The sequence below is a fragment of the Takifugu rubripes genome, chromosome 7 (genome assembly GCF_901000725.2).
Source record: "Takifugu rubripes chromosome 7, fTakRub1.2, whole genome shotgun sequence".
Taxonomy (NCBI): domain Eukaryota; kingdom Metazoa; phylum Chordata; class Actinopteri; order Tetraodontiformes; family Tetraodontidae; genus Takifugu; species Takifugu rubripes.
The window spans coordinates 12,364,334-12,385,110 of NC_042291.1; the positions used below are offsets into that span (position 1 = coordinate 12,364,334).

Below are 20,777 nucleotides of genomic sequence, written 5' to 3' on the forward strand. Positions count from 1 at the left end.
CAGCAGAACAGAAACCTAAGAATAGCTGAGCTTTATAAAATATTATTGACTTGCAGGGAAGATGAAGGCTCATGTTTCATAATCGAAATAGTAACAAAAACAGTGCGTCGATCAGCGTCCCGCTAGATTACCGGAAGATGATGATTGTTATGGCCTACTCGTAAGGTCCACAACGAAAGAGGAAGACAGCCCTTTATTTCCTAAACCAAAAAGAAAACCCCCAACAAAGGAATCAGGGGTGTGAGCAAGTGCCTGGATGAAGTGAGTGAAGGGGTGATGTATGTTGTAGGTGCGAAGTCACCAAGAGGCAAAGCAGCTGTGGACATCAGGCGGAGGTAGGAGACAAAGCCCACCAAGATGAAATTTCTGAAGGACAAAGATGTTTTTTCCACCTTCTGCAACTTTAGGAACAGCATGTTTAGAAAGAAGATGAATCCTTCCACAACTGCGCTTTCGGTTTTGTTTCTTTCATCGTCCGGAAACTCACTAAGGAGTGGTTGAGGTGGGACTTATTCCCGGCCCATATAAGACCCGCTGAACACAGAACCGGTTACGACTGCCTCCCCTCATCTCACAATGTTTCACTTCATCCTGATCGTTGGCTTCGTGCTTCTCCCAAAAGGTGAGCCTTACTGTCTTTTTTCTTTTTCAAAAGAAAACAAAATTCCTCTCCAGTTTCCTCATCGCCTGCCAGCTGTGTTCCACCTCGTGGAAACAAGTGATTGTCTTTAAAACTAGCTCCTCTGATTTCTTTACATCATTATTCAGTCGCCACCCTGAAGTGTTACGAGTGTTTAGCCGTCGGAGACTGCAACAAGGTGGAGAAACAGTGTCCAGCATCAAGCAGCCGCTGCGAGGCCATGAAAGTGACTTCATATGTTGGTAATTGGATTAATACAGTTTAAAGGAGTCGATGCTTAAACTCTGATCTCATGCAGTTTTACAAAGATATTGACACATTTACTGACCTTGTTGATATTCAAGAATCCACAAAATTTGCATTGATTTGAAACAATTCTGTATTTTACGCCCCCATTTCCGTTGGGTGCGTTTTTTTAAAGAGGGTTTTCACTTCTTCATTTTTGTTTGGGGGAAGTTATAATTTAAAAATAAAAAAATTGACAAAAACACATGATTTCTTCCAGGTAGTACCAAAGCTTCTGAAGTCAACCTGAAGTCCTGCTCTGAGTCTGAACACTGTATTGAAGGCTCGATCAATTTTGGAATTTCGAGGACTGTGATCACAAGCAAATGTTGCAGCTCTGATCTCTGCAACACACAGTCTGCACCTGGTACCTAATACATTGTGTGTGTGTGTGTGTGTTTGTGTGTGTGTATGTGTTTTATAGAGAGAGATGAAGAGTCTCAAGGCTCAAGTTTAGGCTTGTTTCCATAGGACCAAGTGTGTTCTTAAGTTTCTTTCTGTTTGGGATTAAAGAAAACAACCAGTCAAACCAACATTTTAATTCAGCACAATATTCTTAGTTTCCACTCAAGTTTATATTTGCATATATTGCAGAGCCCATCTTGTCCATTCCTAACGGCAAAAAATGTTACACCTGCAATGCGAAGTCGTGCCAGCTGACTCTTAACTGCGAGGGCAGCGAGGACCACTGCATCTCCACCTCAGGTAGCAGAGCCACAAATTCTGCCATTGATCTCTGCCACTCGTGGTTTCAAACCTCCCACTCACAGATTGCGTGCTTTTCCCACTCTCTCAGTGACTTTAGGGGGACAGAAGATGACCATGAAGGGCTGTGCCTCCAAACGGATCTGTGCAAACACAAACAACAAGCAGCTTTTTGAGAATATAGGAGCAGACTTAAGCTGCTGTCAGGGCAACTACTGCAACGGGGCCGGCAGCACCAGCGCCGGCCTGCTGCTCCTGGTGGCACCGCTCATCCCGCTGATGATTTTTTCATAGGATTTAAAGACCTTTTTTTATATTTTTTATATAATTTGCTTTTTTAAAATCATATTCATGTGTGGCCTACTTAATGTAGAAAGGTTCTGCAAAGTAGACCTTGTCTTTTAATCTGTGCCTGTCTTTTGCCTCCTGTTTTCATATGAAAACCAGTATGTGGCTCTCTTGTGCCACGCCTTTAAAATCAACAGCACAGTTCCACATTCATTCATGTCTGTTTTAGCTGAAATCAGCCCAAAAGCATGGATGTCATGTCTGACAAACAAAACAAATAAAATGTTTGAACCATAAATACAATTTGATTTCACAATCAAATCAAATTTTCAAGTGCATATGTATGTATTATAATGTGTCATAACGCAACAGTAATATTATATTGTAATTGAAGGGATGTTAAAACTGCAAGATCATAATTGTTAATATGCGACTTGGGTTTTATGTGCCAAGTTTAAAGGGATCACGGAGGTTGGAGCAACCTTCCACCTCCTGGCAACACAAAAGAAATGAGGATCATTTAAAAGACCGACGCCGACCATTTTAGGGTTTCTTGTTGTCGTGGATAATCACAGAAGTCAGTCCTGCCAAATTACTGCCTGCGATATTTCTGGCTGTTGCCATGTTGACAACACAACACGTGAAAAAATTCCACTTGGCAATAATTAAAGCATCTCTCTCTCTCTTTCACATACACGGACACACGAGCACGCCACTGATATGCCTATTACTTTGTTTTCTTTTATTTTCTCTTATTTAAATTACATGAAGTAGTAGTTTATGCGAGAGCCCCACCCAGCACCAAAAGGTCTACTGAGAAGAGGATCCACCAGGGCGGCGTCCTGATCCTACAAGATGGCTCTCTTCACCCTGGTCTTCGGTTTTGCGCTCGTCCCATAAGGTGAGCTCTCCTGTGCGCTTTGCTGTCCCCTTTCTTTTATTTTGTCAGTTTAATATCCAATTAAACACGCTTCATGTTCCCGTTTGTTTCCTAAACACCACTGGAAGGCAGCTGAATCTGGCTCTGCAAAAATATTTCCACAAAGTGAAAGTTTGATGATAAAAACAGAATTTTGCTTCCAGTGTTACAGTGTAGTAGCAGTAACAGTGAGATGAGAGCCAACACATGCCTTAACCTCACACCTCTCACTGACTGCGTGTCAAAACAGACTTCCACAGTCTAACTTTTTTATTGTTTGGACGGTTGGGGCCAGGAGGAGACAGTCAGACGGAAAGTGGGAAACCCCCATCGTAAAATGTGACAGCATAGTTTACTGGTGTTGATAAGTTCCTCGGCAGGAAAATGACCTCGGACCTGGACATCTGGGGAAGATAATGGAGAAGAAGGACCGCACCAACACCAAAGGAGGCTGGAAGAAGAAGATGGGGTCATCCAAGAAGAAGGACTGGATTGGACTGAATTAGCATCAATAATTTACATATGTTTTTCTATAAAAGACTGGGTCAAGGGATAGTTAGGTTGTCAGACTTCATGCCCTGTGTCACGAATACTTGGCTCAAGGTAGCCATGACATACAAATGGGGAGACCAACGATGAGGATTTTCAACCCAACATAACATTTATTAAAGAACCCAGTGGAATATAAAACAGAAAAGTCCAAATAGTCACAAAGAGGGAAACTCCAAACTCCTGCGGCCGTGACAAGCTCCGGGCTCATCTGACGAACTCCACTGCAGCACACCAGATAGGACGAGAGGGGGCCTCCTCGACGCTCTCCAGACAGGTTTTATACCTGGACCCGTCAGGCAGCCAATCCCAGCAGATGGGCCACAGGTGAGCAGGTGAACATGCTGGGTCGACTGGAAACGCTTGGCACTCCCCCTGCAGGTCAGCCAGGGAATTGCTCTTCCAGCCAGTCCCGACAACAGTGAGGCACGACAGAGCCGTCACACCTGACAATTGATTCTGTTGTTGCTAGGGTTATGAACTGGCCCAGAGCTCTGTATATTTGTATCTTGAATTGGTTCTATTTGCTAAATACATTTTGAAATTGGCATTTGTCTTCATTTAAAGAACACGCGGATTGGCAGTGACACACGAGAGGTATTGCAATCCAACACGTTTAAGCAAGTAAAATATAACTACATGCAGGACATAGAGTTTGTGCAAATAGTTTTAATTAGAGAAATTTCACTGCGTAAATGTTGGCGCGACAGTCTGCGAGAGGCAGACCGTCATGAGACATGCCTGTCTTAATGCAGATAAGTAAATTGGAAAAGCTCCAATGTTAATAAGGTGCAATCGCCTGATAAGACGATTCGAGAAACAGCTTGACCTAATGTTTTCCTGCCTATCATGGGAAATTTACTCAGCTTTCATATTTTGTCGATATAAGAAGGAGGGGTTTGTGGATAACGGCAACTCCCGCGTAAAAAAATATTTAGTGTCAAATGAGACGAAACTGTAACTCTCCTGTATTCAAGGTTGACAAAATGCATCTCCTTGTTCTTGTCTTTGGAATTGTACTTCTTCCAAAAGGTAACTTTTTTGTTTGTTGTTAGAACATTTGCTTTTCACGGTCTTTTATGGTGACGTTTCTGTGCAACAGGATGATGTGTTGATTATTACTATAAACGTTTGTGCCTCATTAATTACAGTGTAAGGATTGAAACAGAATTATTTTGTCTTTATTTATATGCCATTCTCTTTATTTCGGCCCAGCCTACACTTTGAATTGCAACAAGTGTGTACCCGGACCATCGGGAACATGCACAAGTTCAGAAAAGGCATGCCCCTCGTCCAAGTATCTGTGCGGGGCCATGAGAATTGTGTCATTTGTAGGTACTGACCATTTTCTGACCTTTTTTTGATGTAAATTAACTAACCGCACGAGTCAGACTCACGGAGAACCCTGTTTTGTTTCAGGAGGATCCAAACTTGCTGACATACCCATGAAATCTTGTTTTCTACCTGAAGAGTGTGTGGAGAGCTCCGTCAATTTTGGGCTTTCCAGAATTGTAATTTCGATCGCGTGTTGCAAATCCGACCTCTGCAACACCCAGCATGCCCCTGGTAACAAACACATGTTTGTTTCACTTTTACTGCCCTCTATTCTGCACTTTTTGTAAATTAAAATTGATCTCAATATGAAAGAACAGCTTTGACATCAATAGAGTTATGCTGGTTAAAAAGAAATAAGAGCATTTATATGATCTGTTATACAGAGCCAAGCAAGTCTGTCCCCAATGGGAAAAAATGTTATCACTGCAATGGCCAAACATGCACTGCAACCCTTCCATGCCAGGGCAGTGAAGACTACTGCATCTCTAAACCAGGTGAGGTTCAGTTAATCGATTAGCTGGTGCACCCGAACAAATCACCAACTTGATTTCCTTCCTCTGTCAGTGACTCGTGAGGGGAAGAAGATTATGGTGAAGGGCTGCGCCACCAAGCAGATCTGCTCAAACGTCATCAATCCGCAGATCAAAGCAGCCATCGATGGAGAAATAAGCTGCTGTCAGGGCGACTACTGCAACAGCGCCATTAGCACCAGCGCCAGCCTGCTGCTCCTGGTGGCACCGCTCATCTCTTTTGTCATGTTTTCTTGAGAGCCAAAGCTGCCTGGGCGTTCCTCTTGCTTATCTCCCCACGGCCCCGTCGGGCTCAGGCCTCTCTGCTTATCAGGCAAACTGATGTTCAGCACGTAGACTTCTAAAATATAATTTTGTGTATTTGCAGTATGGTTTATTGGGTCTCCCAGTTTGGTCTCATGTTTGCTTCACTTTTGTCTCTGTTATTTTCACTGCTATTTACAGCATCAATAATGATAATGAGCAACAGTATTCTTAATTTTAAGCGTGTTATTTTGGAATCATCAAAAACATATCCAAGTTATGTGCAAGCAAGTTCAACATCAGTTATGCAGTCACATTATCATTGTATCAATGCGCTTTGTGGGAATTGATTTGTTTATTAGCTACACTGGCCCTCATGTTGCTGAAAATAAAATTCAAACTGATGTCTGTGTAACTCTTGTTTTTCCCACTGATTTTAAAAATATATTTTTTAAAAATATCAATTAAAAAATAATTTAATAACTTAAGGGTTTTCATGCTCTAATCACTAAACCAAATCCAAGCAGCTGTAGTTGTGAACGTGTTTTTCCAAACTGAGATGCAGTTTTAGTGACATTAATTATCATTCATATAAAGCAAAAAACATAATTTAGATTTTTTTTTTTTTTTTTTAAATGCAACTCATTACATTACACACATTAACCCTTTACACTCAAACAAAACTATAGGCAAACATTTATAATAATGATGTAGATGTTACGAGCGGTTATACCAGGACCCGCAAGCAGGCAGCACACAGTGGCGGATCGTCTTTCGAGAAGCTTTATTGAAGATCACAGGAGTGTATGCAAATCAAAGGGCGTGTAGACCTCGACTAAGATCTTAGTCCAAACCAGAAAGAAAAACTCGGAACAAAAAATCCCGAGCGGGGTCAAAAGTAGCCCGTGAAGAAAAAGACAAACGATAATCCAGGAAACAGGCTCCAAACTAATCCACGAAGGAAAAAGTCACAATGAATAGCCAGAAGAGTATAGTCGGGGTTTCGGGAGCAGACAAACCGTGATTACAGTCCATAAATAGGTGGCTTGATTACCGACAGTCTGCAGGTGCGCCAGTCCCTGGGTGCTGGGGCATGGCTCCACCACTCCCCCTGCAGGAAGAACCCCGCAATAGAGTTCCCCGAAGCTGGGAACCTGACAGTAATACAGACTGCTATTACTACATGTTCCTAATGAACTGGTGAAAGCACACAACTAATAATCACATAGATATATTTTTTTAATTAAAAGAGTTATCATTTCAAGATTTCTGAAGCTGTGAATGTTTTCCAAATTTGCTACATTAAAGGAAAAGTCATTTCTTTGATGGTGGAAATCTTTGACTGCTTGGGTTGACAGAGGTGGAGTTGTTTCTACAGGTGAACAGCACATTATCACAATCTGCTCCAGTGTGCAGGTGTGGACACGGATCAGAACTCAGGATTGACTGAAAGACATGGCGCTGTCTTCAACTCTGTAACGGACAACGTGATATTTCAGCCTTCAGCCTTATTTTTTCACAACAGGTATAAACAGCAACATCTAATTCAACATGCAGGATAACAAGAATTAGCCTGGTCTTACAGTGGGCCTACTTTGTGTTTGTGATGTTTGCTGGATTGTATACAGCTTGAAGCCCGGAGTCAAAATATACTTTTGAAATTGGTAAAACAAACCCCACTATACTGTACCTGGACTTTCTGCTATTCTTCCCAGGCAATATGGTGATTCTCTTCCCTGCATACAGTTAGAAGTGAACTGAATACTCAAGCACCGTGTCAAAACTTAAGCACAGGGCCCACTAGTGGATAAACATGGTACTTATACATTAAAATACACCTAAAGGACCTGCTGCATTTTGAATTTATACTAGTTACAGCATAAATGAGTCATTCAAGCTTCTGTAACAAATTCTTAACTCTTACCGAGAAAATCGACTCCAAACTGACCTCCTATGTGGGAGACAAATTTTTGATATGAGGTTTATCTGTCTACTGTTACTCATTAAACAGTCAGACCATTGACAAACCTTTTCTCTGGCCTTGGAGGCTTCCCACTGTTTACTGGTTGTCTTCTGGATATTTGAATAAAAGCAGCAGGTAAAACCTTAATGTTTAACATGTGCTGTTACATTTTTGGATAAAGCTGAGCGTACCTGGACAGTCTCTCCCAGAGTGATCTCCTGTGACAGTTGGAAATTTACATTTGGTGAAAAAAACAAAGTATAGTGTTGTGCAAATGATCTTCGTGAAATATAGGTGTGAGTATGCATAAACACCTTTTCTCTGGTCGGGGCGGTGGTCTTTGGGATTTCTTTCTGTTGAATAAATAATATGGAAGGGTTAACTACAGAATATTAAATTCCACTACATTGAAAATGTTTCATTTAATTGTTTGTGCATTTACTCTACCTCTTAAAGATGACCACTGCAGCTACGGTAACAATCAGGAGTAGGATTAAGACAGGTATTGTTACTGGGAGAGACCTTTTTAACTGGAAACCCAGTGATCCTGTTGACGTAAGCAGTAAATAAAGTAAACAAACTGAATATGTGACAACCCCACAAACAAAACTGCATCCACTGACCCTTCACTGTCAGCTGACCAGTGGTGGCTTGTTTCCTGCCACGCCAGTAGCTGGCGGTACAGGTCAGACTTTTCTCGCCATCTCCCCCGTCAGCCATGAACGTGATGGTGGAGGTTGATTTCCAAACACCCTGTGGCAATAAGGTGTGTGTGGCCTCACTTGTGAGGTTGGAAACACTCCATGAGAACTCAGGCGGGTGAGAAGAACATGTGTGTGTCACTGAACACGAGACGGTAACAATGGTACCAGCATCCACTTCTGTTGGAATTTGGGTCATCGCTGGTTTGTCAGGGGAGGCTGAGCAGAAATTATGGTTAGTGAAGAGGCGAGTAGATAAATAGCTTATAAAAAAGTCAAATATCATGAAGAAATAAGGACAGCAGACCTTTCATCACGACAAACACGCAGCTGCTATTGAATCTGTATTTTTCTTTCTTATGCTCTGCATGGAAGCAGAAGGGCCCATTGTCAAATGCATTGATATCATCTATCTCCAGTGAGCAGTTTCCTTCATCCATTCTCCCTAAAATTTTGGTGCGGCCTTTGAAATGGTCGAGCACCTGACTCTGGGCATTATGGTAGATATTGCGTCCACTCTTCTTTGTCCAGACACCCTTTGTCAAGAGCATGTTCTCCTGCTGCTGGAAGCTGCAGGGAATGACCACGCAGGATTGGGTCAGGGCGGGGAACCTGAAAGGAACCTCACCAGCCAGGGTGTGGAACACTGGGAGGAGACAATCAGAACCCCAAAGGGAAAACTGTAAAAATGAGACCACTAACTATAGAACATAAAGCCTCAGCAACTTGAGTTGAGAAGTACACCCACCTTCCTCCATTTTGACTACCTCAATTGGTTTTTCATACTCTGAAAAATAAAGACATGAAGTCATTGACCGTTTTAGATGAGATACCCCTTCCCCCATCAAAAAATGAGAACCTGTACTCACTCTTAACATGGATGGTTGTAGAGTCTGAGGTATTCCCAGTGAGGAACTGGGCAGTGCAAGTCAAAGATTTACCATTATCATCCAGAGAACCAATAAAGGTGAGGTTGGATCGGGCGACAAAGTTATTGTTGGGTAGCTGTTCGTGTGAAACCGATCTCTGCATGTCACTGTAGTTCCACACAATGGTTGGTTTGTTTTTTCTGCACTTGTACAAAACAGAACAAATGATGCTCTGTGCCACGCCCTCTGTTGCTTTAATTGGATGCTCAGTCATTGTGATTTTCTCATATGGACCTAAGCCGAAATATAAAATGACACAAACAAAACAGCATGCATGAATATCCTTTTGTTTCGCAATCCAATTGAACCTGTTTTGTGATGACTTACATCTCACATTTAACCTGAGCTCACTTGTGGCTGTTTGGCCACCCTGGTAACGAACAGTACATTTCACGCTCTGGTCCTCCTCTTTTGGGGTCCATTGCCGCTCAACCCTCCTTTCCCAAACCCCATCAGACACCGAAGTGTCTGAAGTTCGGTCTGATCCAAGTATTCCGCTTATGGTCAGGAGGGGAGGAGAAGAGAAGCATGTGTGTTGCACACTACAGACCACACTGGTCTCCTCTTCTACTCTGGGGGTATCGGAGGTGCTGAGCTGTGGCTCAGGTGCCTGATCTAACAAATATAAGAGCAATTGATCACTTGATGACATGCAGGATTTGGAAAATAAAAGAGTCTCACTAAATACCTACCCAAAATGATAATTTGAGTGGTTTTGTCATAAAACGAGTGATCCGCCATGTGGTAAAAGGTAATAGGGTTCTTGTCTATCCAGGGGTAAAGTCTATCCTGGCCGTGGATCTCATCCAACTTATTAATTTTGAGGCTACAGTTCTGCTCACCCACAGATCCAGTCAAGCTGGTTATCCCCCTGTATTTGCTGATAACATTTTGCCTTTCATCATACACAGGGGGGTATTGGTTACCTTGGAGCAAGTACCAGATAACCCTCAGGTCAGCAGGCATGGAATTAGTGTATGTGAATCTGCAAGGAATGAATACACACGAGCCTCTCATGCCGGTGACACTGTCAGGGGTGGTGAAGTACCACCCACGGGAGAGTATGTTTCCTGTCAAAAAAAAAAAAAAACAGACAACGGAGGTGATGACACAGATCACCACCATGTTGTCAATGTTATGCTATAGCATTCATTTCTTGTGTGCTATTATCCAATCCATTTATTTAACTGCTTTGCTGCAGAATGTTGGTTTTGTGGTTATTTTATAAATCAAAAATTCAATTACGACTCACTCTTTACCCGAAGGGGGACCATTGCTTCCTGCCTTCCTGTCCCGTCATTAAATTGCATATAGCACGTCAGAGATCTTCCATTGTCATTGGCTGATGCTGTAAAGGTCAGCGTGGACTCAGATTTCCATTGAGTTTTTGCTATCTGAGAAATACTAGTGAAGGCAGGCATGTTGCCATAGCTCCATTTGAAGACTGGTGCTTGTTTAAGGCAGGTGAAGGTAGCAGTGCATGTTACTTTGCTTGGTTGTCCCTCAAGGAATTCCTCGGGAGATCTGATGTTTAAGGAGAGAAATGAGCCTGCAAAATATCACAAGTTTATGTTTATGTTAAAACTATCACTAGAAAAATGAACATTTTTTTATTATAAGTTTGGGCTTCTGACCACGTACATGCTGCATCAAAGGCTATAGAAGATATAGCAGTTTGACCCCCTTCATAGTGAACTGAGCATTTCACAATTTGGAGTTCCCTCTCAATGTTCAGTTTGGTCATCAAGGTGGTTTTAGACATGCCATTGGACATTAAGGTTGTGTCGAGTCTGTGGCTTTTCAGCGGTATATCGAGATGCAGACTGGGCGGATTGGTAACACAGCTGTGATAAACTGAGCATTGGACTGTCACAGATTGCCCAACCCTCATGTCTCCAGAGATCACAATATCTGGTTTCTCTGCCCTGTCTTAAAAAATAAAACAAGTAAAGGTTTATCAAGAAAACAAAAATCGCTCTTATGATGTGTATTTTCTTAAACTCATCATCACAACTTACCAGTTACTTCAATTGTCACGGTTTTATCAAAGAATCGATACGTCCACTTTCCAACATTCTCTGGATCCACCCACGGGTAAATTCTCTGTCTGTGGTGATGCCATGTCACTGGCCAGATTTTGAGACTGCACTGTTTACCACCTCCAAAAATAGTCACTCTGGATGTTTTTCTTCTAAATATGTCAATGACAGACTGGCTGTACCAGTTGTCATAAACCAAAGGATATCCATGTCTGACATACTGGTACCAAACCACACGATTTGGATTATGAGGAGGGTTTTCATAGTAGTCAAAACTACAAGGAATGACAACACAGGAACCTAACATCGCTTTAATGGTATTTGGTATGTCAACCGTCCAAGCCCAGGAACAACAGGATATGCTTCCTGCAATACAAATCACTTAGTTCTTAATTTTATTTTCACAGTTTGACTAAAAGCTTTATGTATTCAAATTTGCACTACCTAGAATATACCAGCTCAGGAGGAAATGGCTAACACCAGACATCCTGAAGAAGGCCCTTCGTAATATAAGAGAGAAATAAATGTGAGGATTTACTGTAATGGTTCATAATATACCGGTGTACCAGCAAATTTTTCAAGCTTCGAAGCCAAAAGAAGAACAATGTTACAATAAAAAAAAATAGCTTTCAGCTAAATCAATTTAAAATTGTTCATTAGTTAATGTCAGTCCTATAAGCTAATGTTTGTTGCATTTAACAGGTTCAAAATCAAATGATCAAAAATTGAGCAATTTTACTTCTCAATCGATTTAGCAATCTATAGCAAAAAATTCACACAGACACACATTCCCTTATAGGTCATCTGGCAAATATAGATAAAAAGATAAACAAATTGATGTAGATGAAAACAAGAAAATAATTTTTCATCTCCAAAAAATTAACTTACCTCAGAGTTGAGTTTGTCAGAAAATGTTTTATCATATTTACCATCCTTTTTTAAAGAACACCTCCCAAATGTGGGTGGGGGATGGTATTTCCTCACTGCACAGATGCAGGAACTATGATTGAAAAGATTGGTTTTTTTAGACATAAGAGGAAGTTTTTAAAAAGTGGGGGATTTTATACCTCATGTTAGCCATTATGAAGTTTATGAGAGTCAGTCTTTCAGTTGGTTTAACTTGAAAAATGTGTTTGATGATATTCTAATTTCTACGTTCTGTTATGGGTTCTCATATGTTGAACGTGTTGGTAACAGGTCTGCCCCATCAAACTGAAATAGTTTCACATTTGGCTTTGAGTAACTAATACAGTAGAAAGTACACATGGAGTCTCACCAGGAGGTCTTTTCGGCCCTTTATTACTTAAATTATGAAGCTTTGACAATTTAAATGTATGAGTGCATGTTGTACGAAGTCAATTCAAAGATTCAAGGAACTTTATTATCATGCCAAAATACATTCACACATGAGAAGGAACAAAATTTACACTTAGCTCCTGGATATCAAACATTAAAATGGCTTTTATGAAAGCTACAGAGAGCCATAAGAGTAACCCATTTATCATTATGGGTTCAATAACGTCCGTTTAGTATATATAAGTAACCTTTGTGTTCTGTTTGTTAATTTTGACAAACAAAACAAAACACAAACTGCTTTTATTATAAATTCTTTATTGATTAATTCACAACAATTGAGGTGAAAGTTTAATTTTTAATTTTTATTTTTAAAACGCATTGCTATTCACTAACATATGTGCAGCATTAGTTCAACTAAAGTTCTCAGTTCATTATAAATAATTTTCTGGAAAAAAGAAGTAAAAATCGATGGAAAAATGAGATGCATGTTTTTACGAAGTGATTTTTTTTTCAGCCAACGATAAGTGATCATTCACAGCTCCTTGTGAGTGATTTTTCCTCGAAAACAAACAGAGAAATCCGTTTTCTCAGAGGTTTCCGTAGATTTGGAGGTCTGCGGTGTTGATGTAATCATCGCCGTCAGGGTCCTGTGAAACATCAAAAGGTGATCACAGGAGTCCAGAGTATCAGTGATAGCAGGTTACTAACACCGTACCTCTTTGTAATTGAAGGAGGTCTGCTGACTTCGCTGCCTTAATGAAAGCAATAAAAAGAACAATTAGTACATGTGGAGTCCCGCCAGGGGGATTTTTGGGTCTGATCTGGGTCAAGAGATGATGGAGTACCTCTCAGGAGAGGGAAAACGTGGCTTGGAGATTTTCTGGTTGGAGGATTTACGAATTTTGTCACTGGTTCTGTGGAGCAAAAGGTAACAGTAATAAACACTTAACTCTCACTCACAGAAGACCCTCATGATGTTTCTGGATGAGAGGAACAGAAACTAATGCAAATAATGTCACGTACATAAATAAATGACTTTTTAGAAAAAAATGAAGAGACTTAAGAAAATGAAATCCCCTTTACCTTTGTTGGGACCATGACGACTGCGGACGGACAGAACGAATCCTAAATATTACACGTGTTCAGTTCATTAAAAAGCCAATTTTTTCACAATGAGCAAAGAAAAGGTTAAAAAAAATGCTTTTTCTCACCTGTTGGACAATCTAGACAGTCTGTTCCATACGCTATATGTGACAGAAACATTAATTGTGATTGGATTATGGTTAAAATATGTCCTGTGTGCCGGTGGTTTGTATTTTCGTTGGTTTTACCTGCCATCCTGATTTTGGAGTTCTGAAATACGTTTCCTTTAGGAGCCAAGCAAAAAAAAATCACTTTGCAGCTCAGAGGTCTTTCATACATGTCATCATGGTGCTTTACTCACCTGTATTTCTTTAAGATGAAAAAGAAGGCAGCCCCAAGGATTACCGCTGTTATGGTCCCCACAACAGAGGGAATGATGATGTAGCTGTAGCTTTCTTTCCCTGTCAAAACGCACAACAGCATTCTAATTTTAAACCGCACTAATAGTCAGTAAACCAAACAGAAGTTAAAAGATCTCACGTTTTAAGTAAACTGTTACTGTTGCCGAGGAACTTTCTCCACCCTTAAAATGTGCTGTGCACGTGACCTCACTGTGGTCGTCCTGTTCTTTAGGTGTGAACGTCAGGATGGACAGAACCTCCCAGTTGCCAAAGGGAAGCTCCCGGTGCAACTCGTTGATTTTGCCATCTTCACCCCTGCTCCATGTGAGGTTAGGCCTCTGAGAGGGGCATGTGTGGGTGACCGAACAGGTGGTGGTGTAGGGCTGATCCTCAGCGGCCACCTTTGCCCCCGTGACTGTAGGCTTGGGTGGATTGGCTACAAATCACAAGGCAAAAGTATAAGTGAAACACGTGTCTTTGGCGTGGGAGAAAATATGAAATATATTAATGAAGTGAATCTTTAGCAACATACGGAGAATTTTCAACCGGACACAATTGTCGACAAAGAAGTGTGTTGTATTTGGGGTGGTTTGGGCCTCTTCCTGAAATATTCCAATCTGTAAACAAAAAGGCCCGTTGTCGTAATCCTTGACTTTTACGATTTCTAGGGTGCAGTTGTTCTGACCCAGATGTCCCAACAACTTTGTTCGGCCTTTAAACTTTTCAATGACTTCGTCGATGTCTTCGTCATAAATGCGGTGATCTTGCTTGTTTGATAAATGCCAGTTCCCCTTTAGCTTGGAGGAAGGCAAGTTCCCATAAGGGTGTTTGAATGAACATGGTATCACGACACAGGACTTGACCAGGGCATCCAGTTCCTTTACCACATTCACCTTCCATTCTTCAGCAGATGTAGAAACAGTAAAAACTGAAAGACAATTAATGAATTTTTTTTTAAAAACAACAACAACAACAACAAAAAGAATTGCAGTTTGGAATAGAATTGCTCAAAATTGGTGAACCAAAAACGAACGAACAAACAAACAAAAACTTTTCCGTTACCAAAGGATGTAAAGTGAACCATTGCGGTAAATATAGAAGAAGCAAGAGCTGGTCTTTGTCAACATAAAACCGATAAAAAAAACCAATCTTCAGATTAATACATTTTAAAAAAGGATGTTGAACGACAAAAAATGTGTTAAAATTGTGTTACCTGATAGAAGCAAAGAGAGGAGCGTCATTGTTTCCTTTGTCTCCATACTCCTCTGGTTTAATACGCCAACAGATGTTTCTGTGAGCCTAACCCAGACTAAGGTCTACAATCACAAGCGTGACAATACTATTTTAACAAAAGATTTTTCAAATACGTCCAAGCACACAATCAAAAATATATCAGCGAAAGAAAAACGCAACTGCTTTGGTCTTTTTTTTTAAATGCAGGAAGTTGAGCTTACCCAATGAGAGGCTGACTCAATTAAAAAGACAGCAGATGTCTAATTTAGGGGAGGACTTGTGTCTTTGTTGGGGTGGAGAGAGAACAGGCTGCCTCATTCAGGCACGATATCAGTAATGCTATTTTGTTGTATTTGCATCAAAAGATGGACATGTATTATTGCAGTTGCAAGATGTATTAGTCAAGAACGTCACCTCAATACATGCATATACAAGTATATAAAATTATATATATATAAAAATTAGTAAACATGCAAAAGGGTTTTAGCAAGCAGCAAGTGATATAATACTTTTTTTAAATCTAAAATTTTTCTCTACCTCAGTCTGTTTTACTGTCTTATTTCAGATCTTAACTTATTCCACCTTATCTTTTAACTTAGAAATATATTTGTTTGTTGTTTTGCTGTCTAGTGACTGTTTTTCTTAAAGGAAACATCTTATGGACACACTTGGATGCATCATCAGTGATGTTTCCTGGGTTCACTGAGTGTTTCTGGTCTCGCAACCTCAGACACCCCCGCCCAGGTGACCCAGCAGGGGTGATCAAGTCCAGGCTCGCGTCCCAGGAGCAACCCATGGATCTGCCCTTTTTGCCCACAGACACCTCGTGGTTTTCTCTGCAGCTTCACTCACGGACTTAGTGGCCCTGTTCTTGGCTGCCGCCGTCACGCCCAGACAGCCGAGGACTTTACAGAGAGAGCCAAGCCTCTAAAGACAACTTCTTTTACAGTTTCAGTGTTTGTACTGGGTGTGTGATTGCTACTTCGCTACTCTCACATCAATTCTATTTGCCACATGTTGAATGGATACACACACTGAAAATGAAACACACACGCACACAAAAGAATAGGGAACTGAAAGTATAATGTGGGTGTTAACTAATTTAGCTTTCGATAACATGTTTTACCTCAGGATTGGATTGCTCGGGGTCCTGTGCAGCACATTCAGCCTGCCTGCCTGCCTGCCTGCCTGACGGCCCGCCTGCCTGCCCGCCCGCCCGCCCGCCCGCCCGCCTGCCTGCCTGCCTGCCTGCCTGCCTGCCTGCCTGACGGCCTGCCTTCTTTTCTATTTCTATTCACAGTAGCAGGAACTATATTTTATAGTTGCTATTACTGTTGGTGCTGGTGTAGCTGTCTGCAGTTAAAAAAGAACATGAAATTATTTTCATGATTTTACCGTCTAATATTAATTGAATATCATAGGTCTGTGCCCCCAGTGTTGTATCTGAAGCAACAACACATAATTTTGCCATGTAACACAACAGTGTTTGTGTCTGCAGCTGCTAAAGGGTAAATCATTCAGCAGGTGATGAGCACAAACTGATGAATGGATCTTTTGATCAACACGGCTAATCAGCTTTTGTTACCATGGTGTCTAATCTCATCTGGAGGGGTTCTGCTAATTGGTTTATTGACAGAAGATGTAATCAAACCTTCAGGCCGGCCTGCAGATAGTCTTTAAAATGGACTTTGTGAGGAAGACATCATCCAGTGTGAGAACTTCAGGAGGTCAAGTAGCGCCAACGTGCTGAGGAGAGACATCGTCGCCTGTTTTTACAGCCAGGTAAAAAAGAAAAATGAAAAAAGTGTGGCTGTAGATGTCCAGTGGATACATGTTTTTGTGCATTTTCTGCTCTCTGTACAGATTTCCGGTCATGGGCAACTCAGCTTCCAGTGCCTTCATCCCTCCAGCTCCCAGAAGAGTCTTCTGGACACGCCAGGAAGAGGACATTATCCAGCTGGAGGACATGTTGACAAATTGCGATGAAGATTTCTGGATCATTACAGTGAAGAAGTTATCAATGAAGAAGCTGCATCTCCCTCAGGGCATCCAGTACATCAACCTCGCTGCCCAGCAGGGTGATACTGGTTTCCACTACAGCACAGAAAGGCTGAATCCTGCTTTTGTTGGAGATCAGAGCCCCTAAGTGCCTGATTCCATTGTGGATTTGGCATCAGATGGAACTAAAAAAAAAAGTTCTGTCAGTTAGTTTAATGCTTGAAGTGTTGGGGTTCACAGGAACTGTCACCATCCACCCCACATTATGATATCTCTTTGACGCTTCAGTCTGATTGGAGGTGTGATTCTTCACCGGAAATGATGAACTTGTGGGTGTCAGAGGTGTTGCTTTGTTGCGCTCTGTGTGGAGCTGTCAGCCAGACACAGAACACTTCATCACAAGCAGAAACAAGAAGCACATCTGAGTCACCTGAACATGTGACTTTTATTCACTACGAACAGCCACTGGCTGCAAAAGGAAGCATATTGACAAAAGGAAACACATTGTCTGTCTCTTCTGCTGCAGTGAAAACACATTCATGGTAAAGTAAATGAAACCTGCCTTTTATGAAATATTAGAGAAATGTTGTTGTGAGGAAAATGCAATTTGAGATTAACGTGCACATATGCAAATGTTTAAATGTAACAGCTTCTGTTTTTATCCGATTTTTCACAAGTTTACTATTCTTTTATTTGAATTTTATTTGCCCTTTGTCACTTTAAAGCCGAGAGTAAAAATAAAAACCTTTCGTTAACAAGTGATATACCTGTTGTTATGTAAATGACAGTCTGGGTGCTTAAACAGCCCATTAAGAAGGTTTTAAACAATGATCAATCAGTCGATGCTTCGCATAATCCCAGGTTTCAGTTTAACAAACACAGTTCATATCAGAAAGGTCTGAACAGACAATGTGTGTGTGTATAATCAGTGTCATTGTTTTTGTTAAATATTGAGCACCAATGCTCGTTCTACTTGCAAAGTGAGGACATCTTTGCGACATGAGGACATTTTGACTTGTCCCCACAACTTCAAAGGACCCTTTGACGGGTTAATAAATGGTTCTAATGGTGAACCTAGAATTGGGTTAGTGTTTAGGTTAGGGTTAGGGTAGGGAGCTGGACCCTCTTTGCCAGACCATTATGGATTTTTATGACCTGGATGAATGAGAACCTACATGCGAGATGGGTAATGTACAATATTTATGTCTCAGTCCCTATAAGGAAAAAGATACAAATGTGTGTGTGTGTGTGTGTGTGTGTGTGTGTGTAGGAATGTATGAGAGAGAGAGAGAAGGAGGAGTGAACACTATAGGCTGTTCTTCCGCTTTTAAATAGAACAAAATGTGATGCTTTATTGGCAGATCTCACTCTGAGAGAAGAATATGGCGTCTTTAAAATGGACTCTGTGTCTTTTGTACTTCAAAGGTAGGACACATTTCCCATGTTTTTTAACTTTTTAAACAAGTTCCCTTTCTCATTACACTGTTCTCTATTTCCTGCTATAGTTATTCTCACTAAAACCAAACATTGGTCTATTAATGTTCCGTCTTCGATCAAAGGCCTCAATGGTTCCTGTGTGGTGATTCCTTGCTCGTTTGACTTTCCGGATTCAAAAAATGACCTGAAGTTCACCGGGATGTGGAAGGATGGTAGCGATCAGCTCATATATCACTCGGTTAAGTCCAAAATCATGCATACGTACTGGAATCGAACAGAGCTGCTGGGGAATCTCGCACAGAAGAACTGCTCGCTGAAGATCGATCCCCTGAATGACTCGGACGGTGGCCCGTTTCATTTCAGGGTCGAGATAGACAAACTGGACAAGTTTTCTTACAAAGACAACAAAGTCTCCATTTTAATGATCAGTAAGTCCTCAAACACTATGTTGATATTTGGACCTGAAGATGCATTGAATAACTATTGGTTTTCTGGATGCCGCAGGTGAACCGGACCCAATTTCTTTGTCTGTCAAAGGACAGGTGAGGAAGGATCGGTCCACCTTGGCGGTGTGCTTCGTCACCCATTCCTGCCCCACGTCCCCTCCTGTCTTCACCTGGAGTCACGCAGGATCGCAAAAAGTTCAGCACACCCTGCTTAAAGACGGCCAGTGGAATGCAAAATCTACCCTGAGGTTCCAGGCCACTAAGGAAGACAACAACAAGCACTTACGCTGTCGCGTCACATACAAGGGAGGGCAGCAGCAGGAAGCAGCCTCACTCCTTGAAGTCATCTGTAAGTATGCGAGTGCAGTTAATCTTGCTAGGGACAGATAGGGAAATGTCTTTTTTTCTGTTGCAGTTGCTCCTGAGATAAGTAACACATCTCACTGCACCTCCGGAGCAAAACTGACAACATGCGTGTGTATTGTGGAGTCCAGTTCTCCCAGCCGGGTGCAGTTCGTGCTCTCCGGCAGAATCCTGGACAGCACTGACATGAAGACACACGACAGAGTTACCATAGGGATTCTCCGAGTGCAGCAGGGACCTTACGAGTTTATCCACTGCCTGGCCAACAGCACAGCTGGCAGAGCCAACCTCACACTCTCTGTTATACACCTTCACAGTAAGGGTTTGTCTTTTCCTTTCCACATATCCAAATTGATAGTTTGATGAACGTTCCACTTTTTGTTCCACTTTTTGGTTTTGTGTTTGGACAGGTGCAAGGATATCAAATCTTTATATCCTCATCGCCATAGGGGGAGGGACGCTTTTGCTGATTCTTCAGATTTTACTCACATGTGTTCAAAAATGGTGGGATATCATCTAAAGTGGTTTCTAATACCAAACTAGGTTTTTTTTGATGATTAAAAAAATGGATGAAACATAGGGTATTACAGATATTTGCCACTTGTCATATTTCCTCATACTTCTCTTTATATTTTATTTTATTTAGTTTCAGGATAAGCTGTCTTTACCCCAACAAGGAACAGTCTGATGCTGCACCAACATCTCAACTGAAGTCAAACAAGGCTCTGCCGCTCCATAAGTATACCGCATAACATAGGTTTCATTTAAAATCGTCTTCTATTTCCACGAAAACCTCTGCACATAATAATAGGATGTATGGAAGCTAACGTAACAGATGAGCTTTGGTTTTTGCCGCTGAATTTTGCTGTCATTTTGATCAGTCTGCTTTCTGTCCTCAGAAAAGTGTCGAGGAAAGAAGACGGGTTTGACGGAAATGGAGGACAGGGTTTCATGAACCACGTGTATGACAACATACAGGTACGGGAAACAAATCACTCCTATCTGATTCTCATGTATCAACGAAAGAAACAAGTTTCTCTATTTTGTCCACAGACCGACACTGAAGAACCCATATACGCCAATATGTGACTGACTGAGGGGACCTTTCCGTGCCAACTGACTGACATGGACGAAAACATAAAGGAAATGATTCATACGCTATTTTAATAACGTGTTTGGTTATTCCACTCCTATTTCTGATTAAAAATTTCCAGTTAGATTTGGGTGTTGAACTGCTCATCCAATGACTGTTGTACTGTTGTTGTAAAATACATAATCAAAAAGATCTTAATGTGTTTGTGTGCATTTATATTCTGCTTTATAAAGCTACACAGGTTCACTTACTTTTGAATTACCCTTTTTACTGGTGTGAACGTTATCACTCTTTAGCAATG

The 20,777-nt window shown here is 41.3% G+C and overlaps 5 protein-coding genes across 10 annotated transcripts; 3 read left to right on the forward strand and 2 right to left on the reverse strand.

Moving 5' to 3' along the window:
• Nucleotides 1-370: 370 nt before the first annotated feature.
• Nucleotides 371-2,239, forward strand: LOC101072621 (urokinase plasminogen activator surface receptor-like). Its single transcript, XM_003966075.3, has 5 exons — nucleotides 371-622; nucleotides 769-882; nucleotides 1,146-1,292; nucleotides 1,520-1,630; nucleotides 1,722-2,239. Exons 1-5 carry the CDS (start codon nucleotides 577-579, stop codon nucleotides 1,922-1,924), a joined length of 621 nt encoding a protein of 206 aa, XP_003966124.1. The 5' UTR covers nucleotides 371-576; the 3' UTR covers nucleotides 1,925-2,239.
• A 2,018-nt stretch (nucleotides 2,240-4,257) lies between these two features.
• LOC101075590 (urokinase plasminogen activator surface receptor) lies at nucleotides 4,258-5,906 on the forward strand. Its single transcript, XM_003966004.3, has 5 exons — nucleotides 4,258-4,418; nucleotides 4,602-4,721; nucleotides 4,806-4,952; nucleotides 5,105-5,215; nucleotides 5,286-5,906. Exons 1-5 carry the CDS (start codon nucleotides 4,331-4,333, stop codon nucleotides 5,486-5,488), a joined length of 669 nt encoding a protein of 222 aa, XP_003966053.2. The 5' UTR covers nucleotides 4,258-4,330; the 3' UTR covers nucleotides 5,489-5,906.
• A 357-nt stretch (nucleotides 5,907-6,263) lies between these two features.
• LOC105416683 (uncharacterized) lies at nucleotides 6,264-12,124 on the reverse strand. 2 transcript variants are annotated; one of them, XM_011605577.2, is made up of 18 exons: nucleotides 12,015-12,124; nucleotides 11,571-11,626; nucleotides 11,106-11,492; nucleotides 10,729-11,016; nucleotides 10,340-10,636; nucleotides 9,780-10,157; nucleotides 9,415-9,702; nucleotides 9,028-9,321; nucleotides 8,907-8,945; nucleotides 8,466-8,804; nucleotides 8,081-8,377; nucleotides 7,905-8,004; nucleotides 7,772-7,810; nucleotides 7,649-7,675; nucleotides 7,523-7,567; nucleotides 7,419-7,445; nucleotides 7,185-7,230; nucleotides 6,264-6,967 (listed from the first exon to the last, which is right to left on the reverse strand). In XM_011605577.2, exons 1-17 carry the CDS (start codon nucleotides 12,056-12,058, stop codon nucleotides 7,197-7,199), a joined length of 2,979 nt encoding a protein of 992 aa, XP_011603879.2. In that variant the 5' UTR covers nucleotides 12,059-12,124; the 3' UTR covers nucleotides 6,264-6,967; nucleotides 7,185-7,196. The 2 variants fall into 2 exon arrangements, with proteins under 2 accessions (XP_011603879.2, XP_029695128.1); XM_029839268.1 differs by lacking the exon at nucleotides 7,185-7,230.
• A 593-nt stretch (nucleotides 12,125-12,717) lies between these two features.
• LOC101072846 (myelin-associated glycoprotein) lies at nucleotides 12,718-15,440 on the reverse strand. 2 transcript variants are annotated; one of them, XM_011605580.2, is made up of 11 exons: nucleotides 15,361-15,440; nucleotides 15,120-15,222; nucleotides 14,439-14,834; nucleotides 14,046-14,342; nucleotides 13,867-13,966; nucleotides 13,754-13,789; nucleotides 13,634-13,666; nucleotides 13,506-13,547; nucleotides 13,268-13,336; nucleotides 13,138-13,174; nucleotides 12,718-13,069 (listed from the first exon to the last, which is right to left on the reverse strand). In XM_011605580.2, exons 2-11 carry the CDS (start codon nucleotides 15,163-15,165, stop codon nucleotides 13,010-13,012), a joined length of 1,116 nt encoding a protein of 371 aa, XP_011603882.1. In that variant the 5' UTR covers nucleotides 15,166-15,222; nucleotides 15,361-15,440; the 3' UTR covers nucleotides 12,718-13,009. The 2 variants fall into 2 exon arrangements, with proteins under 2 accessions (XP_011603882.1, XP_011603881.1); XM_011605579.2 differs by lacking the exon at nucleotides 15,361-15,440 and having other exon boundaries at nucleotides 15,120-15,350.
• Nucleotides 15,441-15,574: 134 nt separating this feature from the next.
• Nucleotides 15,575-20,683, forward strand: LOC105416684 (myelin-associated glycoprotein). Of its 4 annotated transcripts, none has more exons than XM_011605583.2 (12): nucleotides 15,579-16,106; nucleotides 16,271-16,663; nucleotides 16,776-16,921; nucleotides 17,003-17,679; nucleotides 18,499-18,562; nucleotides 18,643-19,002; nucleotides 19,079-19,369; nucleotides 19,436-19,699; nucleotides 19,794-19,887; nucleotides 20,030-20,122; nucleotides 20,283-20,361; nucleotides 20,437-20,683. In XM_011605583.2, exons 5-12 carry the CDS (start codon nucleotides 18,520-18,522, stop codon nucleotides 20,470-20,472), a joined length of 1,260 nt encoding a protein of 419 aa, XP_011603885.1. In that variant the 5' UTR covers nucleotides 15,579-16,106; nucleotides 16,271-16,663; nucleotides 16,776-16,921; nucleotides 17,003-17,679; nucleotides 18,499-18,519; the 3' UTR covers nucleotides 20,473-20,683. The 4 variants fall into 4 exon arrangements, with proteins under 4 accessions (XP_011603889.1, XP_011603885.1, XP_011603887.1 ...); XM_011605585.2 differs by having other exon boundaries at nucleotides 16,797-16,921; XM_011605587.2 differs by having other exon boundaries at nucleotides 15,575-16,106; nucleotides 16,271-16,921; nucleotides 18,697-19,002.
• The last annotated feature ends 94 nt before the right edge of the window (nucleotides 20,684-20,777 follow it).

Excerpts from the sequence above, each read along its gene's own strand:
- LOC105416683 (XM_029839268.1), bottom strand. The coding sequence starts at position 12,058 with ATGGTAAATATGATAAAACATTTTCTGACAAACTCAACTCTGAG. Across the intron at positions 9,322-9,414 it reads GCTCAGGTTAAATGTGAGAT|GTCCATATGAGAAAATCACA; the intron begins GTAAGTCATCAC and ends ATTTCGGCTTAG. Across the intron at positions 8,805-8,906 it reads GGTAGTCAAAATGGAGGAAG|TGTTCCACACCCTGGCTGGT; the intron begins GTGGGTGTACTT and ends GTCTCCTCCCAG.
- LOC101075590 (XM_003966004.3), top strand. The coding sequence starts at position 4,331 with ATGAGACGAAACTGTAACTCTCCTGTATTCAAGGTTGACAAAATGCAT. Across the intron at positions 4,419-4,601 it reads AATTGTACTTCTTCCAAAAG|CCTACACTTTGAATTGCAAC; the intron begins GTAACTTTTTTG and ends ATTTCGGCCCAG. Across the intron at positions 4,722-4,805 it reads GAGAATTGTGTCATTTGTAG|GAGGATCCAAACTTGCTGAC; the intron begins GTACTGACCATT and ends GTTTTGTTTCAG.
- LOC101072846 (XM_011605580.2), bottom strand. The coding sequence starts at position 15,165 with ATGGAGACAAAGGAAACAATGACGCTCCTCTCTTTGCTTCTATCAG. Across the intron at positions 14,343-14,438 it reads TGTCCGGTTGAAAATTCTCC|CCAATCCACCCAAGCCTACA; the intron begins GTATGTTGCTAA and ends TGTGATTTGTAG. Across the intron at positions 13,070-13,137 it reads CCTCCTTCAATTACAAAGAG|GACCCTGACGGCGATGATTA; the intron begins GTACGGTGTTAG and ends GATGTTTCACAG.
- LOC105416684 (XM_011605582.2), top strand. The coding sequence starts at position 18,520 with ATGGCGTCTTTAAAATGGACTCTGTGTCTTTTGTACTTCAAAG. Across the intron at positions 18,563-18,642 it reads GTGTCTTTTGTACTTCAAAG|TTATTCTCACTAAAACCAAA; the intron begins GTAGGACACATT and ends TTCCTGCTATAG. Across the intron at positions 19,888-20,029 it reads CTCACATGTGTTCAAAAATG|TTTCAGGATAAGCTGTCTTT; the intron begins GTGGGATATCAT and ends TATTTTATTTAG.
- LOC101072621 (XM_003966075.3), top strand. The coding sequence starts at position 577 with ATGTTTCACTTCATCCTGATCGTTGGCTTCGTGCTTCTCCCAAAAG. Across the intron at positions 883-1,145 it reads GAAAGTGACTTCATATGTTG|GTAGTACCAAAGCTTCTGAA; the intron begins GTAATTGGATTA and ends GATTTCTTCCAG. Across the intron at positions 1,631-1,721 it reads CCACTGCATCTCCACCTCAG|TGACTTTAGGGGGACAGAAG; the intron begins GTAGCAGAGCCA and ends CCACTCTCTCAG.